Raw genomic sequence first — 23,450 nt, 5'->3', positions numbered from 1 at the left:
TGCCCACAACATTGTACCGGCCAATTTCAATGTGTACAACAAGCTCATTTACCTTGCTCCATATACTGCGTGCATTTAGGTACAACACCCTCAATCCTGCATTGCCCACCTCCCTTTTCACACTCTCCTCAGTCACTGTACCCTGTACTGTCGCCCTTTTTGATTTTTGACTCTGGCTTCTCTGCCTTGCACTTTCCCCTTACTGCTTTTTGTTTCTGGTCCCGTTTTACTTCCCTCCGACTTCCTGCATCGGTTCCCATCCCCCTGCCATATTAGTTGAAACCCTCCCCAACAGCACGAGCAAACACCCCCTCAAGGACATCGGCTCCAGTCCTGCCCAGGTGCACATTGTCCGGTTTGTACTGGTCCCACATCCCCCAGAACCGGTTCCAATGCCCCAGGAATTTGAATCCCTCCCTCTTGCACCATTTCTCGAGCCACGCATTCATCCTATCTATCCTGACATTCCTACTCTGACTAACCCGTGGCACTGGTAGCAATCCTGAGATTACTACCTTTGAGGCCCTACTTTTTAGTTTAACTCCTAACTCCCTGAATTCAGCTTGTAGGACGTCATCCCGTTTTTTACCTATATCGTTGGTGCCTATGTGCACCATAACAGCTGGCTGTTCACCCCCCCCCCAAGAATGTCCTGCAGCCGCTCCTAGACATCCTTGACCCTTGCACCAGGGAGGCAACATATCATCCTGGAGTCTCAATTACATCCGCAGAACCGCCTGTCTATTCCTCTTACGATTGAGTCCCCGATCACTATAGCCCTGCCATTCTTCTTCCTGCCCTCCTGTGCAGCAGAGCCAGCCACGGTGCCATGAACCTGGCTACTGCTGCTTTCCCCTGGTGAGCCATCTCCCTCAACAGTATCCAAAGCGGTATATCTGTTTTGCAGGGAGATGACCGCAGGGGACTCCTGCACTGTCTTCCTACTCTTGGTCTGTCTTTTGGTCACCCATTTTCTATCTCCCTCAGTAATTGTCACCTGCGGTGTGACCAACTCGCTAAACGTGCTATCCACGACGTCCTCAGCATCGCGGATGCTCCAAAGTGAGTCCATCTGCAGCTCCAGAGCTGTTAAGCGGTCTAACAGGAGCTGCGGCTGGACGCACTTCTTGCACGTGAAGGAGCCAGGGTCAGTGGACATGTCCCTGAGCTCCCACATCGCACACAAGGAGCATGACACGGGTCTGGGATCTCCTGCCATGTCTTATACCTTATGTTAACTTATACAACTACAATTCCAAAAAAGGAAAGAAAAATTAAATCAATAAATAGACAAATAAAAAGAAAAACTACTTACCAGTCACTTACCAGGGATAAACCAGTCGATAAAAGACTGCCACCTCCGAACAAACCCTAACGTTGATCCTCTCAGGGCGAACTTAATCTTCCCAAGTCTGAGAAATCCAGCCATATCGCTAACCCTACCCCTGATTTTGGTGGCTTCGAGTCCCTCCACACTAATAAGATCCATCTCCAGGCTACCAAGGAGGCAAAGGCCAAAACATCAGCCTCTCTCGCCCCCTGGACTCCTGGGTCTTCCGACACTCCAAAGATTGCCACCTCTGGACTTGGCGCCACCCTCATTTTTAGTACATTGACATGACATCAACAAATCCATGCCAATATCTCCTAAGCTTCGGGCTTGCCCAAAACATATGGACATGGTTTGCTGGCTCTTCCGCACACCTCACACACTTGTCCTCTACCCAAAAAAATCTGGTTCATCCGGGCCACCATCATGTGTGCCACCTTGAATTCTATCAGGCTGAGCCTGGCACATGATGAGGACGTGTTGACTCTGCTCAGAGCATCCTCCCACAGACCTGCCTCTACCTCCCCTCCCAACTTATCTTCCCATTTACGCTTTAGCTCACCTATCTGAGTTTCCTCCCACTCCCATGAGTTCTTATAGATATCCAAAACCTTCCCCTCCCCCATTTTAGAAACTACCTTGTCCTGTATCCCCTGCGGCAGTAGAAGCAGTAAGGCAGCAACCTGCCTTCGCACAAAATCCCTTATCTGCAGATATCGAAACCCATTCCCTCCCGGCAACTCAAACTCCTCCTCCAAATCCTCTAAACATGGAAAGCTCCCATCACTAAATAGACCCCCAGCCTCTCAATCCCTGCTCTCTGCTACCCCCGAATCCCCCCATCTAGCCTCCCCGGGACAAACCGGTGATTACCACAAATTGGAGCCCACACCGATGCTCCCTCCACTCCCATATGCTTCTGCCACTGCCCATATGCGTCCGTCACTGCCCCCAGATTCTCAGGGCCGCCAGTACCACTGGGTGTGTGGAGTACTGGGCCGGCGAGAATGGCAGAGGAGGCGTTACCAATGCCCCATACATGATGCCGCCTCTACTCGCCCCCCCCCCCCTCCCCCCCACACTACCCGATCACAGCTATATTTGCTGCCCAGTAATAATTACCAAAGTTTGGTAGCGCCAACCCCCCCCACCCGCCACGGCTTTGCTCCAGCAGCACTTTCTTGGGGTTTTACCGTCCACACTAAACCAGAGATCATCCTATTCACCCGCTTAAAAAAGGCCTTTGGTATGAAAATAGGGAAGCACTGGAGAACAAACCGAAACCTCGGGAGGACCGTCATTTTTACGGTTTGTACCCTCCCAGCCAGTGACAACGGGAGCATGCCCCACCTCCGAAAGTACTCCTTCATTTGCTCAACTAATCGGGTCAAATTTAATTTATGTAACTGCTCCCATCCCGGTGCCACCTGGACTCCTAAATAATGGAAGCTCCCTCCCATCACTTTAAATGGCAGCTCCTCCAGCCTCCTCTCCTGCCCCCTCGCCTGGATCACAAAAACCTCACTCTTACCCATATTCAATTTGTACCCCGAGAGTCGGCCAAATTCCCCTAAGGTCCGCATAATCTCCCCCATCCCTCATAACAGGTCAGAAATGTATAAGAGTTGGGTGCCTGCATGTCATGAGTCGCTCCCCCCCCCCCCCCTCATCCCCCCCCCCCCCCACCCCACCCCCTGGATTATCCCCTTCCAGTGCTTTGATGCTCTCAGCGCCACCGCCAATGGCTCTGTGGCCAAGGCAAACAACAATGGGGAGAGAGGACATCCTTGCCTTGACCCTCGGTGCAATTGAAAGTAGTCTGAACTCAGCCGATTTGTCCGTACACTCGCCACCGGTGCATGGTATAGCAACCAAACCCAGTTAATAAAGCCCTGTCCAAACCCAAACCGTCCCAGGACAGATAATCCCTTTCAACCTGGTCGAAGGCATTTTCCGCGTCCATAGCGCCCACTACCTCCGCCTCCCACCCCTCGGAGGGCATCATGATCACATTTAAGAGCCTTCTAATGTTGGCCGTTAGCTGCCTGCCTTTAACAAACCTTGTCTGGTCTTCCCCTATCACCTCCAGAACACACTCCTCTATCCTTGAGGCCAAAATTATGGCCAGCAATTTGGCATCGACATTCAGTAGGGAGATTGGTCTGTATGACCCACATTGCTCTGGGTCCTTTTCCTGCTTCAGGATCAATGATATCGAAGCCTGCAACATTGTTGGGGGAAGGACCTCGCTCCCTAGCCGCATTAAATGCACTCACCAGCAGCGGGCCCAGCATCCCAGAGAACTCCTTGTACAATTCCACAGGGCAGCCGTCCGGTCCCGGGGCCTTGCCCGACTGCATGGCCTCCAATCCCACCACTACTTCTACAGTCCCAGTCGGGGCTCCCAACCCTCCATTAACCCTTGCTCCACCTTTAGAAACTCCAACCCTTCCAAAAACTGCCTCGTCCCCTCCATCCCAGCTGGGGGTTCCGACTCATACAGCCGAATGTAAAACTCTGTAAACATCCCATTCACCCCTGCTGAGTCCAAGATCGTGTTCCCCCCCTCTGTCCTTCACTCTTCCTATCTCCCTATCCACCTCCCTTTTCCTGAGCTGGTGTGCTAACATCCTACTGGCCTTCTCACCATACTCGTATATCACCCCCTCGCCTTCCTTAACTGCCCCACCGCCTTTCCTGTGGATAGCAGACCAAACTCCATCTGCAGCTTCTGCTGCTCCTTCAACAACCCCTTAGAGGGATTGAATTTAAGAGCCGTGAGGTGATGGTGCAGCTGTACAAAACTTTGGTAAGGCCACATTTGGAGTACTGTGTACAGTTCTGGTCGCCTCCTTTAGGAAGGATGTGGAAGCTTTGGAAAAGGTGCAAAGGAGATTTACCAGAATGTTGCCTGGAATGGAGAGTAGGTCTTACGAGGAAAGGTTGAGGGTGCTAGGCCTTTTCTCATTAGAACGGAGAAGGATGAGGGGCGACTTGATAGAGATTTATAAGATGATCAGGGGAATAGATAGAGTAGACAGTCAGAGACTTTTTCCCCGAGTGGAACAAACCATTACAAGGGGACATAAATTTAAGGTGAATGGTGGAAGATATAGGGGGGATGTCAGAGGTAGGTTCTTTACCCAGAGAGTAGTGGGGGCATGGAATGCACTGCCTGTGGAAGTAGTTGAGTCGGAAACATGAGGGACCTTCAAGCAGCTATTGGATAGGTACATGGATTACGGTAAAATGATATAGTGTAGATTTATTTGTTCTTGAGGGCAGCATGGTAGCATTGTGGATAGCACAATTGCTTCACAGCTCCAGGGTCCCAGGTTCGATTCCGGCTTGGGTCACTGTCTGTGCGGAGTCTGCACATCCTCCCCGTGTCTGCGTGGGTTTCCTCCGGGTGCTCCGGTTTCCTCCCACAGTCCAAAGATGTGCAGGTTAGGTGGATTGGCCATGATAAATTGCCCTTACTGTCCAAAATTGCCCTTAGTGTTGGGTGGAGGTGTTGACTTTGGGTAGGGTGCTCTTTCCAAGAGCCGGTGCAGACTCAATGAGCCGAATGGCCTCCTTCTGCACTGTAAATTCAATGATAATCTATGAGTAATCTAGGACAAAGGTTCGGCACAACATCGTGGGCCGAAGGGCCTGTTCTGTGCTGTATTTTTCTATGTTCCTCCGGGGCTTCAGAATTCCTTCTATCCACCTGGAGTATTTCGCTCACCAGCCTATCCATCCCTACTCGCTCCACCTTCTTCCTATGAGTCCGTATCAAAATTAGCTCCCCCCTAATCACTGCCTTCAGCGCTTCCCACACCGTTGCTGCAGAAACTTCCCCCGTATCATTTATCTTCAAATAATTCTGAATGGCCTCCCTCATCCGCCCGCACACCACCTCATCTGCTAACAGTCCTACATCCAATCTCCATTGCGGCGCTGACCCCCATCCTTGCCCACCCGTAGATCCACCCAGTGTGGGGCATGTTTAAAATGAAAAATCAATCCGGGAGTACACTTTGTGCACATGGGCGAAAAAAAGGAAACTCCTTCGCCCTTGGCCATCTGAACCTCCACGAGTCTAGCCCCACCATCTGTTCCATAAACCCCTTTAGCTCTTTCGCCGCGGCTGGCACCCTCCCTGTCCTTGAACTCAACTGGTCCAACCTCTGATCAATGACCGTATTGAAGTGTGGTCCCCCCCCCCCCCCCCCCCCAAAACCTGATCAGCTTATGCGAGTCCAGGTTCGGGATCTTCCCTGACACCCGCTTATTGGTCAGGATCACAACCCCCCTCGTCTTAGAGTCTAGCCCCGAGTGAAATACCTGCCCGGCCCACCCCTTCCTCAGATTAGTCTGAGCCACTACCCTCAGTGTGTCTCTTGTAGCATTGCCACGTTCGCCTTCAGCCTCCTCAAATGCGTGAACAGGCAAGCCCTCTAGACCGGCCCATTCAGACCCCTCACGTTCCATGTGATCAGCCTGGTTGGGGTGGCACCCCCAATCAACCCCCTCCCCCCCCCCCTTGCCGATCAACCATCACTCTTCTTAGGCCAGCCTGCAGCTTGCGTCCCGCGCCTCTTCACCCACCGTTCTCGACCTCCAATTTGTCTCCCAATGCTGGTCCCTCCCCTGTCAGCAGAACAATTCTCCCCCCCCCCCCCCCCCCCCGCACTACAAAACAACAACCCCCCATATCAAACTGATCACCTGCTCGACCCCCACTATGCTTCCGTGAGCTAGCCCGCCCAGCTAGCCTGGCCCATGGCGCCAAGCATCCTACCCCCTAATGTTCTCCCTCCCTCTACTCGAACATACATATGCAAAACATCGCAATCCCCAACAAACACAAAGAAGAAAATACACCCACCGACCCCCACAAGAACAAAGTTAACCCGCAAACAAAACTGAGCAACTTCCCAAAGAGTTGGTACAAAATCACTACATACACAGCTCAAAAACAAAATAAATTTTGAACAGGCACAGAATTACTTGCCCTCAAGTTCAATGTCCTCAATCACCTGCCAGTCTCCTGTTCTTGACAAAGTTCATCGTGTCATCCGGCGATCCAAAATAATGTTCTTGGCCCTCGTAAGTGACCCACAAACGACCTGGGTACCGCATGCTGAACTTCACCCCCTTCTTGAAGAGGGCCGATTTAACCTTGTTAAAGCTTGCTCTTCTTTTGGCCAGTTCCGCACCCAAGTCCTGGTAAATGCGCAGATCGCTGTCTTCCGATTTGCAGCTCCTCATCTGCCTGGCCCACCTCAAGATTTGTTCCTTATCCAGGAACCGGTGCATTCGCACCACCATCGCCCTCGGCGGCTCATTTATCCGCGGCTTCCTCGCAAGCGCTCGATGCACCCTGTCCACTTTCAAGGGTCGAGCAAACGCACCTTCGCCAAGCAGCTTCTCAAACATACACGCCATGTATGCCCCTGCCTCCGATCCCTCGATGCCCTCCGGGTGGCCAAAGTTCCTCAAATTATGCCTGCACGACCTGTTCTCCAAATCCTCCACCTTCTCCTGCAGCCTTTTCTGGTGGTCTCTCATCAGATCCATCTCCATTGCCATCGCAGTTAGCTGGTCCTCGTGCTCAGCCACTTTCTCTTCCACCTCCTGGATCGCCAATCCCTGGGCTTCCACCCTTTGTTCCACCCGATCAATTCCCATCTTAATCGGGTCCAGGTGCTCCTGTCTTTGCTTGGCGAAGCTCTCCTGAAGGAATTTCACCAGCTGCTCCGTTGACCACTGGGCCGGCAATCCCAGCTCCTGAGCCTCCGCCATGTTTTCCTGTGCTGCAGGCTCCATTCTCTTCTTTGCCCAACAATCTCTTCTTTGCACACCACTTCTGGTCCACGACTCCATAAATTGGTGGGGGATTCCTCTTCTCTGCCTCACCAGTCTCCAATTTTACCGGTCAAATCCCCATAAATCGGGGGGAAAGGTCCCAAAAGTCCACCACGAGTGGGAGCTACCAAATAAGCGACCTCTCACTCCATGGCTGCCACTGGAAATCCCCATCCAAATCATTAATGTACACCATAAATAGCAAGGGCCCAGCATCAAGCCCTGTGGGAACCCCACTGGAAACAGACGTCCAGTCACAGAACCATTCCTCCACCATCACCCTCTGCTTCCTCCCTCTCAGCCAATTGTGGATCCAGTGTGCTGCTTTGCTTTGGATCCCATGGAACCTTACGTCAATAATTATTCACTTGAATGCCATATATTTGGAAGGTGTCTCTTGGGAATACAATAATTTGTGTATTGGGAATGTACCATCTGCTGGCCAGATCCAGTGACTAGCTTTGGTACTAGAGGGTGAATAGCTGTGCACAGAGCAGATTGATTGTAATTGGAAGGAAGGGAACAAGATATTTAACAGAATATAATCACAAGTGAAGAGCTCTTGCTGACATTGACTTTGTATAAATTAAATTGTTTTACTGGAAGCGACAGCTTTATACTTTTTGACAATGACAAATTGGACCTGATGGCAATGGAACAAAGAGGACTGAAACACCCTGAAACAGGGAACCAATAGTCAAAGTCAGTATAGTTTGGATTTTATTTCCAATTTATAATATACAATCCTGTGCCTGAAGTTGAAACCTTTTTGCAGCAACATCAACCTTCTAGTTTGAATGGCTCATTAAGTATCTCTTTTTGGTGCTGTCTCTGTACTCAACATGATTAATTGATCTTAACTGATGCTTCCAGTAGAACAATTTATACAAAGTCTACGTCAGCAAGAGCACATCATTTGTGATCGCATTCTGTAATGTATCTTGTTCCCTTCCTTCCAATTATAATGATCATTAGAGTTCACAGTTATTTTACTTCCTTTTACTTCTAAGCTATACCCATTCTGAATTCAAAATCATTCCATCCAAAGCTGCCATTTCGATGATCCATTCCAGCCTCCTTCTGAAGTCCCAATATCAGCGATGTCACTCCTCAGGCAGTTTGATTCATTCCGCATGATATCAGGAAACGGCAGAGTGCCCTGGATCCACACCCTGACAACATCTCGGCTCCAGTGCTCCAGAACTCCAGAACTAGCTGCTCCATGGATTAAATTGCTCTATTACTACAATAACACTTGCATCCATCTGAAAAATTGTTTACATATGCCCTGTTCATAAAAAGTAAGTCAAATCTAACTAAGTATCAGGCCTATTCTTGATCACCAACAAAGTGATGGGAGTAGTCATCAGCAGTACCATTAAATATGCTGTGTTTGGGTTCTGCCAAGGCTAAAACTCTAAACTTCTAACCCCCATTCCAACCTTGATTAAAACATTGTAAGGAACCTCTTTTAAATCCTGGTCTGACCCTTGTTTTCCTTTTCAATTCCTGTCTTGCTGGCTGCTTTTAAATTGAAGATTTTTGGTTTCAAACTGCAGACTTTGGTTTTAGCCTGAAACACCCCTGGTCTAAGGTGTCATTTGAATTGGCCCAGGACTCCCCCTCAGGGCAGTGTGCAAAGTGACATATTCCAGTAATGTCAGTTTGATGGACTTGGCTAGCAGCCAATTGAATCTTCTGAAATTCCGGGGCATATCCTGTTTTCGATTGTGTTTCGTACAGCCCTTCAGAATATTCTGGAACAGAAGGCAGATTCTGTTTTGGTTCTCAGTTCTGATTAGATCTTGAGAGCAGCCAAAAGCAGTTTTAAAACACTCTCTCTATCCAGCCAGGCTTGTGAAGGTAACCCCTGATTAAAAGGCTGCAAGCAGAAAAACCTACATAAGAACGAGGAGCAGCAGTAGGCTATTTGGCCCCTTGAGCCTGCTCCAACATTCAGTAAGATCATGGCTGATCTTTTTGTGGACTCCGATCCACTTACCCGCCCGCTCACCATAACCCTTAATTCCTTTACTGTTTAAAAATCTATTTATCTTTGACTTAAAAACATTCAACAAGGTAGCCTCAACTGCTTCACTGGGCAGGGAATTCCACAGATTTACAACTCTTTGGGTGAAGAAGTTCCTCCTCAACTTATCCTAAATATGCTCCCCCTTATTTTGAAACTATGCCCCCTAGATCTAGTTCCACCCGCCAGTGGAAATAACCTCCCTGCTTCTATCTTATCTATTCCCTTCATAATTTTATATGTTTTTATAAGATTCCCCCCCCTAATTCTTCTAAATTCCAATGAGTATAGTTCCAGTCTACTTAATCTCTCCTCATAACCCAACCCTCTCAACTCCGAATCAACCTAGTGAATCTCCTCTGCACCCCCTCCAGTCCTAGTACATCTTTTCTCAAGTAAGGAGACCAAAACCGTACACAGTTCTCCAGGTGTGGCCTCACCAGCACCCTGTACAGCTGCAGTATAACTTCCCTGTTTTTAAACTCCATCCATCTAGCAATGAAGGAAGACGTTTCATTTGCCGCCTTTTTTTTAAATTTAGTGTACCCAATTCATTTTTTCCAATTAAGGGGCAATTTTTTTTAGCATGGCCAATCCACCTATCCTGCACATCTTTGGGTTGTGGGGGCGAACCTCATGCAAACACGGGGAGAATGTGCAAACTCCACACAGACAGTGACCCAGAGCCGGGATCGAACCTGGGACCTCGGTGCCGTGAGGCAGCAATGCTAACCACTGTGCCACCGTGCTGCCCCCCATTTGCCTTTTTAATTACCTGCTGCACCTGCAAATCAACTTTTTGCGATTCATGCACAAGAACATCAAGGTCCCTCTGCACAGCAGCATGCTGCAATTTTTTACCATTTAAATAATGGTCCATTTTGCTGTTATTCCTCCCAAAATGGATGACCTCACATTTGAAAAAATGAAATGATAATCACTTATTGTCACAAGTAGGCTTCAAATGAAGTTACTGTGAAAAGCCCCTAGTCACCACATTCCGGCGCCTGTTCGGGGAGGCTGGTACGGGAATTGAACCGTGCTGCTGGCCTGCCTTAGTCTGCTTTCAAAGCCAGCGATTTAGCCCTGTGATAAACCAGCCCCTACCAGCATTGTACTCCATCTGCCAGACCCTTGCCCACTTACTTAAACTATCTATATACCTCTGCAGTCTTGTTGTCCTCTGCACACTTTGCTCTACCACTCATCTTGGTTTCATCTGCGAACTTTGACACATTACACTTGGGTCCCCAACTCCAAATCATCAGTGTGAAATTATAAACAATTGTGATCCCAACACTGATCCCTGAGGCACACAACTAGCCACTGACCGCCAAACAGAAAAACACAAATTTATCCCCACTCTTTGCTTTCTGTTAGTTAACCAATCCTCTATCCATTCTAATATATTACCCGTAATGCCGTGCACCTTTATCTTATGCAGCATCCTTTTGCTAGGAAGCATCAGATTCTATCAGTTAAGGCTTGCAATTAAAATACTTTTCAGCCCGGCCTGTGAAAGTTTCAGTTCTGATTAAGGGCTGTGGAACTGATTTCTCTCAATTAATGGCTTGTGTTTAAAGACCTTTCTCTCTGCAGTCAGTTCAATTTGCGGGAGGATCCAATCTAGCACCACCTGTAGGAAGAGGGGCCTGATTGGAAACCTATTTAAAATCTTTAGGTGAAGAATTCTAATATTATCTCAGTGAGGTTGAGAGCCAGTGTGGTGGAGGTCATTCAAATGAGAGTGACCCCTCAGGGAGAATTCTATAGCCTGCATGTTCTAGTTGGAGACAAACATTCTAAAATCCAAACCAACCAATGATTTCAACACTTCATGTCCTTGCAAGGTCGCCAACTATAACCTCAGCAGTAAAGATTCACCTCACGCCCTTTAAGTCCCTGATATTTTTGATCCTTTCCCTACCCTCACTGTGTGTTTACCTCTTCACTTGTTATAAATAAACAATTTTTAAAAAAGTTATACTTACAAATGCGGGGCGAGATTCGCTGACTCCCCGCCGGGTGGGAGTATCGCCGGGGCCGGCGTGAATCCCGCCCCCGCCGTCCTCCTAATTCTCCCGCTCCCCCATAAATTGCCCCGGCGTGAGTCGCGCCGCCCGCCTCGGAGAATGGCGGGGTCCGGCGCGACTCAATGGGCCCTGGGGCTGACCGAATTCTCCGGCCCGCGATGGGCCGAAGTCCCGCCCGTTCTTTGCCAGTCCCGCAGCATAAATTAGAGTAGGTCCCTTACCGGCAGGACCTGGCGGCGCAGGTGGGCTCCGGGGTTTTTGGGGGGTCGCGGGGGGATCTTGCCCGAGGAGGTGCCCCAACGGTGGCCTGGCCCGCGGTCGGGGCCCACCGATCCGCGGACGGGCCTGTGCCGTGGGGGCACTCTCTTGTTCCGCTCCGGAGGCTGTGGTCTTCCGCCATTCCTGGTGCAGAAGCAGCTCCTTCTGCGCATGCGCGGGGATGATGCCAGCACGCGCTGGCGCTCCCGCGCATGCGCCGACCGGCGGAGGCCCTTCGGTGCCGGTTGGCGTGGCGCCAAGCCCCTCTCCCGCCAGCCGGCGGGGCGCCAACCACCCCGGGGCGGGCCTTGCCCCTGAAGGTGCGGAGGAGTACGCACCTTTGGCGCGGCCCGACGCAGGAGTGGTTCACGCCACTCCGTCCTGCCGGGACCCCCCGCTCCGCCGGGTAGGGGAGAATACCTCCCCTGGTGCCTGTAAGCCATTGGAGCAGTTGAGGATCAAAGATCTCAAGAAAATGTACAAATTATTGGTTAATTCACACTTCTGCTGGGACTCCGGTATCTGTGGGGCTGGAATTGACCATGCATTTGTCCAGGGTGTTATAACAACATGGACATAGTGGAATTTAAGAGACGTGAAGCTGACTGCACTTGACATCAAGGCAACATTTGGTCGAATGTGACACCAAGGTAGTCTAGTAATTCAATGGGATTGATGGGGAAAACGTTTCTACCTGTCACAAAGGAAGATGGTTATCCTTGTTGGAGACCAGTCATCTCAGCCCCAGGACATCACTGCAGGAATTTCTCAGAGTAATGTTCTGGGCCCAACCACCGACCTGCTTTATTAGCCACCTTTTCTCTATCATGAGGTCAGAAGTTTGGTTGTTTACAGGTGATTGAACAACATTCAGCTCCATTTGCAATTCAACAGCATCAACAAAATGACTCAAGGCTACAGGGTCATTAGAAAACAAAAAACTGAGACACAAGCAGATATCAGGGCAGATGACCAGAATCTTAGCAAAAGGGATAGGTCTTCAGGTGTGCCTTACAGGAAGAAATTGGATTTGTGAGGTGGATAAATTTAGGAAGGGAATTCCAGAGTTTAGGGTCTAGGTAATTTAAGGCCCAGCGACCACTGATGGAGCAGTTAAAATCAGGGATCCTCATTAGATGAATGCAGACATCTCAGGAATTGGTCGGGGTGGAGAAGATTACAGAGGTAGCGAGGGGCGAGGCTTTGCACGTATTTGGAACTAAAATGAGAATTTTAAAATTAATGGGGTGGGACGGTGGCACTGTGGTTAGCACTGCTGCCTCACAGCAGTTAGCACTGCTGCCTCGCAGCTCCAGGGTCTTGGGTTCAATTCCGGCTTCGGGTGACTGTGTGGAGTTTGCACTTTCTCCCCGTGTCTGCTTGGGTTTCCTCCGGGTGCTCCGGTTTTCTACCACAGTCCAAAGGTGTGCAGGTTAGGAGGATTGGCCATGCTAAATTGTCCCTTAATGTCCAACAATTAGGTGGGGTTACTGGATTACAGGGATAGGGTGGAGGTGTGAGCTTAAGCTTAAATAGGGTGCTCTTTCCAATGGCCGGTGCAGACCCGAGGGCTGAATAGCCTCCTTCTGCACTGTAAATTCTATGAAAAATCTGTAACCAGAAACCATTGAATGTCAATGAGTACTGGGGTGATGGGTGAATGGGATTTGGTGCAAGTGAGAATACAGGCAGCAGAGTTTTGGACTAAGTTTACAAAAGGTACAACATGGAATCCTGGCCAGGAGTACATTAGAAGAGTCTAGTATAGGGCGAATAAAGACATGGATAGGTATTTCAGAAGATGAGCTGAGGTGGGAATGGAATTAGATTTTGCTGTGGAAGGCAATTCATGAGAAACAAATGCTGTCTTTGGCAGCATCATCCACACCCCATGAAAGAATAATAAAAAGTAGAAACAGACAGTCTTGGCCATGGTATGATTGAAAGCTTGGCTCAAGGTCAAATATGATATTGAGGTTGCAAACTGTCTGGTTTGTGCTCAAAAAGTGGCCAATGGAGAAAGGTGGAGTCGGTGGCTGGGGATTTGTTTTGGCAGGGATTTGAAGATGATGGCTTCAATCTTCCAAGTATTTAATTGGAGGATGTTTCTGCTCATTCAGAACTGAATATCAGAGCAGCCGAATAATTTTGAGGTAATGGAGGGGTTGAGAAAGGCGGTGGTGGGGTAGAGCTCAACTCATATGGACACTGAAATATTTTCGGGCAGTGTCGTCATGGGAGATGAGGAATGGGAGGCAAAGATGGTAACATGGTTACTGGACAAGCAATCCAGAGGTGTGCAAGAATAAGGGAGGTTATGCTTCGGTTACACAATGCATTGGTGAGACCAGAACTGAAGGACTGTGTACAGTATTGGTCATCTTACTTAAGGAAGGGTGTAAATGCCTTGGAGACAGTTCAGAGCTGGTTTACTGGACAAATAATCTGGAATGGGTGGGTTGTCTTATGAGGAAAGGTTGACCTGATGAAGGAGCTGCGCTCCGAAAGCTAGTGACTCAAAACAAACCTGCTGGATATTAACCTGGTGTTGTGAGACTTCTTACTGTGCCCACCCCAGTCCAATGCCGGCATCTCCACATCGAGGATAGGTTGGACAGACTAGGCTTGTATCCACTGGTGTTTAGAAGAGTAAGGAGGCAACTTGATTGAAACATACAAGATCCTAAGGGCTTTTGACAGGGTGATGTGGAGAGGGTGTTTCCTCTTTTAAAAAAATAAGTTTAGAGTACCCAATTCTTTTTTTCCAATTAAGGGGCAATTTAGCATGGCCAATCCACCTACCCTGGGCATGTTTTTGGGTTGAGGGGGTGGGACCCACGCAGACACTGGGAGAATGTGCAAATTCCACACGGACAATGACCCAGAGCCGGGATCGAACGCGGGTCCATGGTGCCGTGAGGCAGCAGTGGTAACCACTGTGCTACCCGAAGGTGTTTCCTCTTGGGGGAAAATCCAGACCGAGGGGCTCACTGTTTAAAAATAGGGTGTCGCCCATTTTAAACAGATGAGAATTTTTCCCTGAGGGTTGAGAGTCTTGATCTCTCTTCCCCAAAAAGTGTCGGAGTCAGACTCTTTGAATAGTTTTAAGGCAAAGCTAGATAGATTCTTTATAAGCAAGCGGATGAAAGTTTATCGGGGATAGGCAGGAATGTGGAGCTCGGGTTAATATGATCGTATTGAATGGTGAGGCAGGCTCGAAAGGCTGAATGACTTACTCCTCCCAATTTGTAAGTTCGTATGGACTAATGCTCGGATGGCAGAGTTCAGATCCCAACACGGAGGTGCTGGATTTTAAATTCAATTAATTAATAAATCTGGAATAAAATGATGGGCTCATTAACATGGTTATGAAATTACCAATTTGTCATGAAACCCACTTGGGAGAAAATCTGCCAGCCTTATCTGATCAGGCCTACATGTGATTCCAGGTCCACAGCAATGTGGTTGATTCATAACTGCCTCTGAAATGGCCTCGCAGGCCATTCAGATGTAATCGCCTATTAGAAAAAAGGGAATGGGAGTTCAGCTACACCACATGGACTGCAAGTGTTCAAGAAGGCAGCTCATCACCATCTTTTCAAAGGCAATTAGATGCTTGGCTTTGGCAGTGCTGCTCATGTCATAAGAGTGAATAATAATGAAAAAGAATCTTGGGGAACACCAAAGATAACTGTGTGGGAGCAAGAACTGAAGCTACAGATGGAGTTTTTTAGGCTACCGTGAGAGAGATAAAAATGAAATGGGGCAAGTGCAGTCCCATCCGGCTGGATGACGATGGAGAGGTGTTGAGAGAGGATGCTGTGGTTAACCGTTCAAAGGCTGCAGATAGGTTCTAAAAAAATGGAGTGGGGGGATAACTTATGGTTGTCACATTTATATGGAATGTCATTTGTGACTTTAATCTGAGCTGCTCTGATAATGTGGAAGGGTGAGAAACCTAATGGAGTGGGAATTCAAACATGGAGCTCTGGGAAAGATGGCCATGAATTTAGGATGTGCCAACACTTTCATGGTGAGCGGAAGGCCAAAGGCTAGATTGATTGGATTTTGAAAGAGCAGCAGTTTTAAGTGAATTCAGGAAGTGAGTTTTTTTTAAAGGAGATAAAAAATGAAGTAGGGCTTGGAGGGGATGTGGGTAATGTAATGTAGTAATCGGACTTTACCTGTGATTGGTACTATGAGAGTAATGAGACCCTGTGAGATGACAAGCTCAAATGGGTGACTCCGAACATGGTTTGGGGAGTTTACTTGGAGCGGGGGGGAAGGCAGAGACCAAAATGGTCAGTGGTTGGACCTTGGCAATTGAAACTAGCAAATTAAATGAAGGCGAAAGTGCCCAGTTTTAGATACGGGGAAATCTAGATGCGATCGTGAGAAGGAATGACAAAGATGTCTATCTGCACAATGACGAGCTCCCTAAGAAGCTGACAGCCTCGGAATCATGTTGAAAACTGCAACCTCAGATGATCCCTTATGTAATGAAGCAACCTGTGTCCTTTTTCAGTAAGACCTGGACAACATCCATGCATGGGCTGACAAATAGTAACATCTGTAGCAGGTTAGGGGCTAGATATTCTGGAACAAATAAATGGCTCACGTCTAGTCTCTCTAGATGCCTGTTCACCATCTGCAAGTTAGAAGTTTGACAATGTTCTCCACTTGTCTGGATGAGTACATCTGCTACAGTACTCAAACTTGGCATAATCTAACAATCCATGTTATATCTACCCCGTCCACCACCTCAAATATCCATTCCCTCCACCAACTGTGGACCATGGCTGCAGTGAGAATTATCTACAGGAAGCGCTATACCAGATTGCCAAGGCTTCTTGAGCAGTGTTTCTCTATCCTGTAACCTCCACCAATTTTACGTTCCCCTCATTAGCCCAACTTGGGCATATATCAATGTTCCTTCATAGCTGAGTCAGATTCTATGAATCCCTACCTTAACAGCTTTTTGGATGTACGTGCACCACATGAAGCAGTTCAAGATGGCAGCTTACATCATCTGCTCATGGGAAGCAAATGTTCAATGAATGTTGACCTTGCTAGTGACACTCATCCTGATAACGTATCTACAAAATTAAATGCTTTAGACCTGCTGCATCAGTGTTCAGCAGAAATTGGGGTCAAGTTTCTGACAGTTCAAATATTGCTTTTAGAGAAATTGAAGTCAGGTTATGTTTGTGAAAAATATTGCATTTGATATTTTAACCATTATTCTTTATGTGGTCAAACAAAATCTGTAGAATTTACAAAATGGTTGTGATCAAAATTGGTAATGTTTTTGTGGGTTGGATATATTTTGCTTTGCTTTTTAGAACTATATTGTATACTTTATTTCTATTGTACAGTCATATCACAAATACTTTTTTAAAATCTTGTTTAGGACAGTCAGAAGATAAACCTGATGGCAACAATGGTAAGTGTCATGTAAAATGATTGAGTATTTGCATTTTTATCACTGTCACCAAGTGGCTGAAACCAAAAACTAGTCATTAAGGCATTTTAATTTATGGTTTCATTTAGAATTTTTGTAATTTTTGTTGGTAAGAACTGAATAAACATAGTCAGTTCCATGCAGAATACAGCTCATTTTTATTTGAATTAATTATATTATGTCTGCGAATGAAATTTATAAAATGGTGCATGAGGAAGGGCAGCCCTAGGCTGTCGGGATGCTTTACAACATACTTTTAGGACTAAATATTGTGGTCACAGTGTGCTGTTTGAGTAAGTCTCTGTCACTTGCTCTTCTGGAAGACAGTAGTGAGATTGAGAATTGCTGGAATAACTTTTGTAGATTCATTGGTGGTCAGCTGTTGGAGAGGGCTTTCAGCAGATCGCTTGCCCAACCATTTAGTAAAGTGGTGTAATGAATGTGGGAATTTTAAAAAGTATTGTATTGTACGTCTGTTGCAGTAATGTTATTAAAATAACTTGGGTTAAGGTATCCAGATTATATGTCTGTTAAAGCTGTGATTAAGGGGTTAACAGCTAGGCAGGCTGTGATGTTACTCATGGGAGGGGCTGGGTCTGTTTTTAGTTTCATTTTAGAGTTCTGCTCTGGGCTGTAGCCAGTTAAAATGGCTAACTCCCGATTTAGAATGGCTAACTCCCGATTTAAAATGGCGAACGGCAAAGGCTGATGGGAAAGTCAGCCAACAGGACACAAACAAGCAGCTGCGGGTTGAGTGTGTATTTACCTCTGGAAAGGCCAGACAAGATCGATACCGGCAACCATCAGCAGAACAAAACACCAGCCATCTGCATATTAATGAGCAATCCCAGGGAACAATGAGCAACATTTAGATACATAAAGCCAACCCAGACTCGTCGGCGCCAGCAGGAGCCTACACAAAGGGAGGTGAACGACCACCTCAAGACCGCCCATCGATCAAGGAATCGCTCCAGCATTGGAGAAAATCGAACCAAGTGATTGGGACAAAGTCCAATCACTTGGAACCAAGTACAGGGTCCGCCCTGAAAGGCGGGAAGTCCCTGGGGACTACAAGAATAGAGTCCAAGTTCAAATTGTTCTTCTTGACCGGGTCACTCAGCAACGCGAACCAACCCTTGACAGTGACCGGTCCAGCCATCGCTGAAATCTAGTAAGTCTTACTTCAACGCTCACTACGAGATAGACGCTCCTAGCTAACCAATCTGTACCAACTTCGAATCCCGCAGGCTCAGAACCCGAACGAAAGACCATTCGTTTCCCTGACCTGCTGGGCCAGTTCCGAGTTAAGTATTGGCCTGTTAGTCGTAGAAGTAGCTTAAAAGTAGAATTTATGCATGAGTAGTGATTACTGTGTATAATAAATGTGCTTTGATTTAAATCTTACTAAGCGGTGTATTGGATTATTGATCATTACTTGGACTTGAACCACGTGGTGGTATCAGAAAGATACCTGGCGACTCGAGCAAAGGTGATAAAACAGAGCAATTAAACTAAGGCAAAAGTTAGCAACAGGGCTCTGAGGAAAGACATTGTGTTCCTCAGACTGACTTCTGAATGCTTCTCTCCAACAAATTTGTGAATAAACCTGACAGCCACTTAGTGTTAACTTTATTAATAAGTGGCATTTGACCTGCATGGGGATTTTGATGAATTGAAATTTTAGAAGTAGATGGGAAAGTAAGCTCAAAGACCTTTTTTTTTTTAAGAACTATTTAACCGTTAATTGAAAAGCTGTTTTTTCCTTGGATCTTAATGGGATTATGTGTTCATAAAGTTTATTTTAATACAAAAGAAAATCCCTATTTGTCAGTGGAATCAGTCCTGGGGATGAAGTATCCTTTCCTCATAGATTAAAAAATGTTTTTATTCACAATTTTACGACATTTTACTAAGTAAGATCAACACAAAATCCCTGCCTCGTTCCCCTATGCAATGGAAAGTACTCTGAATTCATCTCGTCATGTGAGAGTACCTTTAAGAAATAGGTGTTTATAAATTGGTGTGTATATAAGTATCTTTAGTGAGAGTACCTTTAAGAAATGGGTGTTTATTACTGCAGTGATGTCAGAGAGTGGGTGGAGCTGGACTGTCTGTCAGCATTTTACTTTCGTTTTAGGCTGTTTGCTGCAGGGTGTGTTTTAGTTTGTTTTCAGTGTTGGAGCTGAAGCCAGACAAAGCAGGTGTACTGCTGTTTTCTCTGCCATGAGAAGACTATCTCTTGATCATTTGGTGGATTCAGAATTATAAATGTTCTGAGTAGTGACTTTAACCTGATGTGCTTCTGTTAAAGGTTATTTCTTTTGTGAGTCTTCTGGATGTTAAAAGGACAGCGTAAGCATTACTTAGTGTTGTATTCTTTGGGGGTTGTATTTGAATTAATGGTTGCTTAAGATGTTCACTGTTTTAAAAAGGTTAACTTGAGTTCATAGAATAAACATTGTTTTGTTTTAAAAAATACTTTTCCATTTCTGCTCTACCACACCTGTAGAGTGGGCCGTGTGCTCCCCATACCATAATCTATTAAAAGTTGTGGGTCAGGTGAACTCCCATGATACATTTTGGGGTTCTCTAAACCCTGGCCCATAACAATCTCATTTGTGTGCACACATGCCACTGGATCTTTATACAACAATTTCACCCACAAACCTAGGCCCAATTCTAACCTCTCAAACACCGCAAACAAATAGCTCCACTCCACCTGATCAAACGCCTCCTCCGCATCCAGCGCCATCATCACCTCCAACACCCTCCCTTCTGCCGGAGAAAACACCACATTCAACACACACACCAAATTTAAAGACAACTGTGTGCCCTTTATGACCGCATCTGATCCTTCCCAATCACCTTGGAAGGCACTCCTCCAACCTGAGCGTTAGCACCTTTGTCAAAACCTTCGTATCCACATTCAACAGAGATATTGGGCTATACGACCCAAATTCCACCGGGTCCTTGAATGAAATGAAAATGAAAATCGCTTATTGTCACAAGTAGGCTTCAAATGAAGTTACTGTGAAAAGCCCCTAGTCGCCACATTCCGGCGCCTGTTCGGGGAGACTGTTACGGGAATTGAACCGTGCTGCTGGCCTGCCTTGGTCTGCTTTCAAAGCCAGCGATTTAGCCCTATGCTAAACAGCCCCTTTTTAAGTAGCAATGAAATGGATGCCTGTCCCATTGTCTCCAGCAGGGCCCCCTTAGCCACTGTGACCTCAGACATCTCCACCAGCAGCGGTGCTAGCTTATCCAGAAACTTTTTATAAAACCATTCTGGTCCCGGTGCCTTACTCGTCTGCATCTTCCCTATCGCTACCCACACATCTTCCACCCCCACTGGCACCTCCAACCCTGCCCTCTCCTCCTCTCCTACTTTGGGACACTCCAACTGCCCCAAAAACTCCCTCATGACTGACTCATCCTCTGGAGGCCCTGACTTTTATAATTCTGATAGAGCTCCTCAAATGCCGGGGTGTTGCTGATTTTCTCCTTGGTTCAATTGCTCTGTTTTATTACCTTTGCTCTCGAGTCGCCAGGTCTCTTTATGATATCGCCACGAGGTTCAAGTCCGAGTAATGATCAATAACCCAATACACCGATTAGTAAGATTTAAATCAAAGCACATTTATTATACACAGTAATCGCTACTCATGCACAAATTCTACGTCTAAGCTACTTCTACAACTAACAGGCCTATACTTAACTTCGGACTGGCCCACCAGGTCAGGGGAACAAATGGCCTTTCGTTCGGGTCCTGAGTCTGAGGGATTCGAAGTTGGTACGGATTGGTAGCCAGGAGCACCTATCTCGTAGCGAGCGTTGAGTTAAGACTTGCATCTGGATTGGATTGGATTTGTTTATTGTCACGTGTACCGAGGTACAGTGAAAAGTATTTTTCTGCGAGCAGCTCAACAGATCATTAAGTACATGAGAAGAAAAGGGAATAAAAGAAAATACATAATAGGGCAACACAACATATACAATGTAACTACATAAGCACTGGCATCGGATGAAGCATACAGGGTATAGTGTTAATGAAGTCAGTCCATAAGAGGGTCATTTAGGAGTCTGGTGACAGTGGGGAAGAAGCTGTTTTTGAGTCTGTTCGTGCGTGTTCTCAGACTTCTGTATCTCCTGCCCGATGGAAGAAGTTGGAAGAGTGAGTAAGCCGGGTGGGAGGGGTCTTTGATTATACTGCCCGCTTTCCCCAGGCAGCGGGAGGTGTAGATGGAGTCAATGGATGGGAGGCAGGTTTGTGTGATGGACTGGACGGTGTTCACGACTCTCTGAAGTTTCTTGCGGTCCTGGGCCGAGCAGTTGCCATACCAGGCGGTGATGCAGCCAGATAGGATGCTTTCTATGGTGCATCTGTAAAAGTTGGTAAGAGTTAATATGGACATGCCGAATTTCCTTAGTTTCCTGAGGAAGTATAGGCGCTGTTGTGCTTTCTTGGTGGTAGCGTCGACGTGGGTGGACCAGGACAGATTTTTGGAGATGTCGGTCATCACTGCACCTGGTCACGGTCAATGTTGGTCCGTGTTGCTGGGTGACCCGGGCAGGACGCAGAGGTGAAGAAGAGAGCAATTTGAACTTGGGGCTCAACTCTTATAGTCCCCAGGGGCTTCCTGCCTTTCGGGCCGGACCCTGTACCTGGTCCCAAGTGATTGGACTTTGTCCCAATCGCTTGGTTCGATTTTCTCCAATACTGGAGCAGTTCCCTGATCGATGGGCGGTCTTGAGGTGCTCGTTCACCTCCTTTGTGTTGGCGCCTGCTGGCGCCAAGGAGTCTGGCTTTGCTTTGTGTGTCCAAAATGTTACTTATTGTTCCCGGATTTTGCTTATCAGTATGCAGATGGCTGCTAATTTGTTATGCTGATGGCCGCTGGTATCGATGTTGTCTGGCCTTTGCAGAGGTAAATACACAGCAAACCTGCAGCCGCTGGTTTCTGTCTTGTTGGCTGACTTTCCCATCAGCCTTTGCCGTTCGCCATTTTAAATCGGGAGTTGGCCAATTTAGGTGGCTACATTCCCTCCTTGTGATCCTAACGCGAAGCGTGAAGGATCACATAACTATGTTGCTTTCCATTCCCTGACCTGGGGGGCACTTCTTTCATGGCCTCTACACTGACCATAACTATGCAAAAAAACTGACAATTCTAAGGGGCGCTATGTCAAACAGGGACATGCATTACAAAACAATAAAAATAGGAACCTCTAACTATTCTTAATACGCTACACTCACTTAAACATTTCATTATTCTACCTTCCTCACCCATACAAACAAAATCATAGCAGTTTATACACATTTTTCCTGGCTTGGCTCAGGATCGTACAATTTGCTCATGAACATTTCTTTATTTACAATAAAGCCGCAAATGAATGCTCTTTATTATAGATCACGGGGGTCGGGGGTCTGGTCGTATCCGAAAATAGGGGATCTGATCCTATATACCGGGGTTCGAGCACGGTAGGCTCGCCTTCTCCATTTTCTTAGACGCATAGTCTACACGAGGCAGCACAGTATCGCCAATACCAGTAAGGTTTCTATTACATATGACAGAGAGTACCAGGTTATAAACCTGGCACACCAGGATGGTGTGGTGTCGCTGGTGACTGGGCTCTGGGTACTGTGGGGAAGTGAAACATTAACGGCTGGGGGGCTTGAAGTCATAGGGTTCGCGTTCACTCGCAACCAAATGTCCATTAGTATGATGCTGATCCATGTGGAGGAAGTCCTCATGGCTCTTCTCTTTTCTTTTCTTCTCTTCTCCGGTCCTGGAGCTTCTGGAGTTCTGTGGAAACAAGCATAGCGTCTGTAACTATCTTGGTTTAACATCTCATACGATAGTCTGTCTGTCCTTTAGTGCCAATTACTCCCTTTATAATTGGTCACTATGTGTGACTCCCTCGTTTTCTTTTCAAAAACCGAATTTTAGGACAAGACACACTTTCAAATAATGAACCAGTGCGAGCCGTCTCGCAGACTGTGCAATTTACCATCCAAATGTTTCAGGATGTAACTAGCATGTGGTTGGCAACCTAAGGGTTACCTCAAACAAAACAAAACTTTTTGAACTAAAATTTCCAAAATGAGGCGCATATCGGCCGCGACGGGTAAGAGTTGGATGGAGTCCCCGGGTAGGACGGCTACCAATGCCGTGTCTCCCCTACCCGAGCGTAGTTGACCAGAGGGGGGGTTCCCAGGCAGGGTGGGTCCCAAGCCGTTTCTCCACTGCCTGAGCAACTGACAAGAACGGGCAAGAAATGTAGTCATCGTCGTGGGGCTGCCGTAGTGGTTCCTTCCTTGAACCAGAAGAGCAGTTACGAACGGGGGTCTGTGGTCTCTGTTGACAGACGAGTTCCGATGAACTGGCGTCTGGGACCTTTACAAGTCTCTGCAGACAAACTAGTTCCTCTGAACTAGCGTCTGGCCAATAGCAAGTCTCTGTGGGCAAGTCCTCAGACGTTTCGGCC

At 47.2% G+C, this 23,450-nt stretch overlaps 1 protein-coding gene across 2 annotated transcripts in view; it reads left to right on the top strand.

Moving 5' to 3' along the window:
- gtf2f2a (general transcription factor IIF, polypeptide 2a) overlaps positions 1-23,450 on the top strand; it is a 259,984-nt gene that overhangs the window by 145,792 nt on the left and 90,742 nt on the right. Inside the window, exon 6 of one of the 2 annotated variants that reach the window (XM_072514320.1) lies at positions 16,914-16,946. The exons of the other annotated variant lie outside the window; for it this stretch is intronic. Coding sequence (XP_072370421.1) covers positions 16,914-16,946 — 33 coding nt within the window. The remainder of the gene's footprint in view (positions 1-16,913; positions 16,947-23,450) is intronic. 2 annotated transcript variants of the gene reach the window in all.

Source organism: Scyliorhinus torazame, chromosome 8, assembly GCF_047496885.1.
Source record: "Scyliorhinus torazame isolate Kashiwa2021f chromosome 8, sScyTor2.1, whole genome shotgun sequence".
Lineage (NCBI taxonomy): Eukaryota > Metazoa > Chordata > Chondrichthyes > Carcharhiniformes > Scyliorhinidae > Scyliorhinus > Scyliorhinus torazame.
The sequence above is the reverse complement of the archived record's forward strand: the minus strand, read 5'-3'. Positions and strand labels throughout refer to the sequence as shown.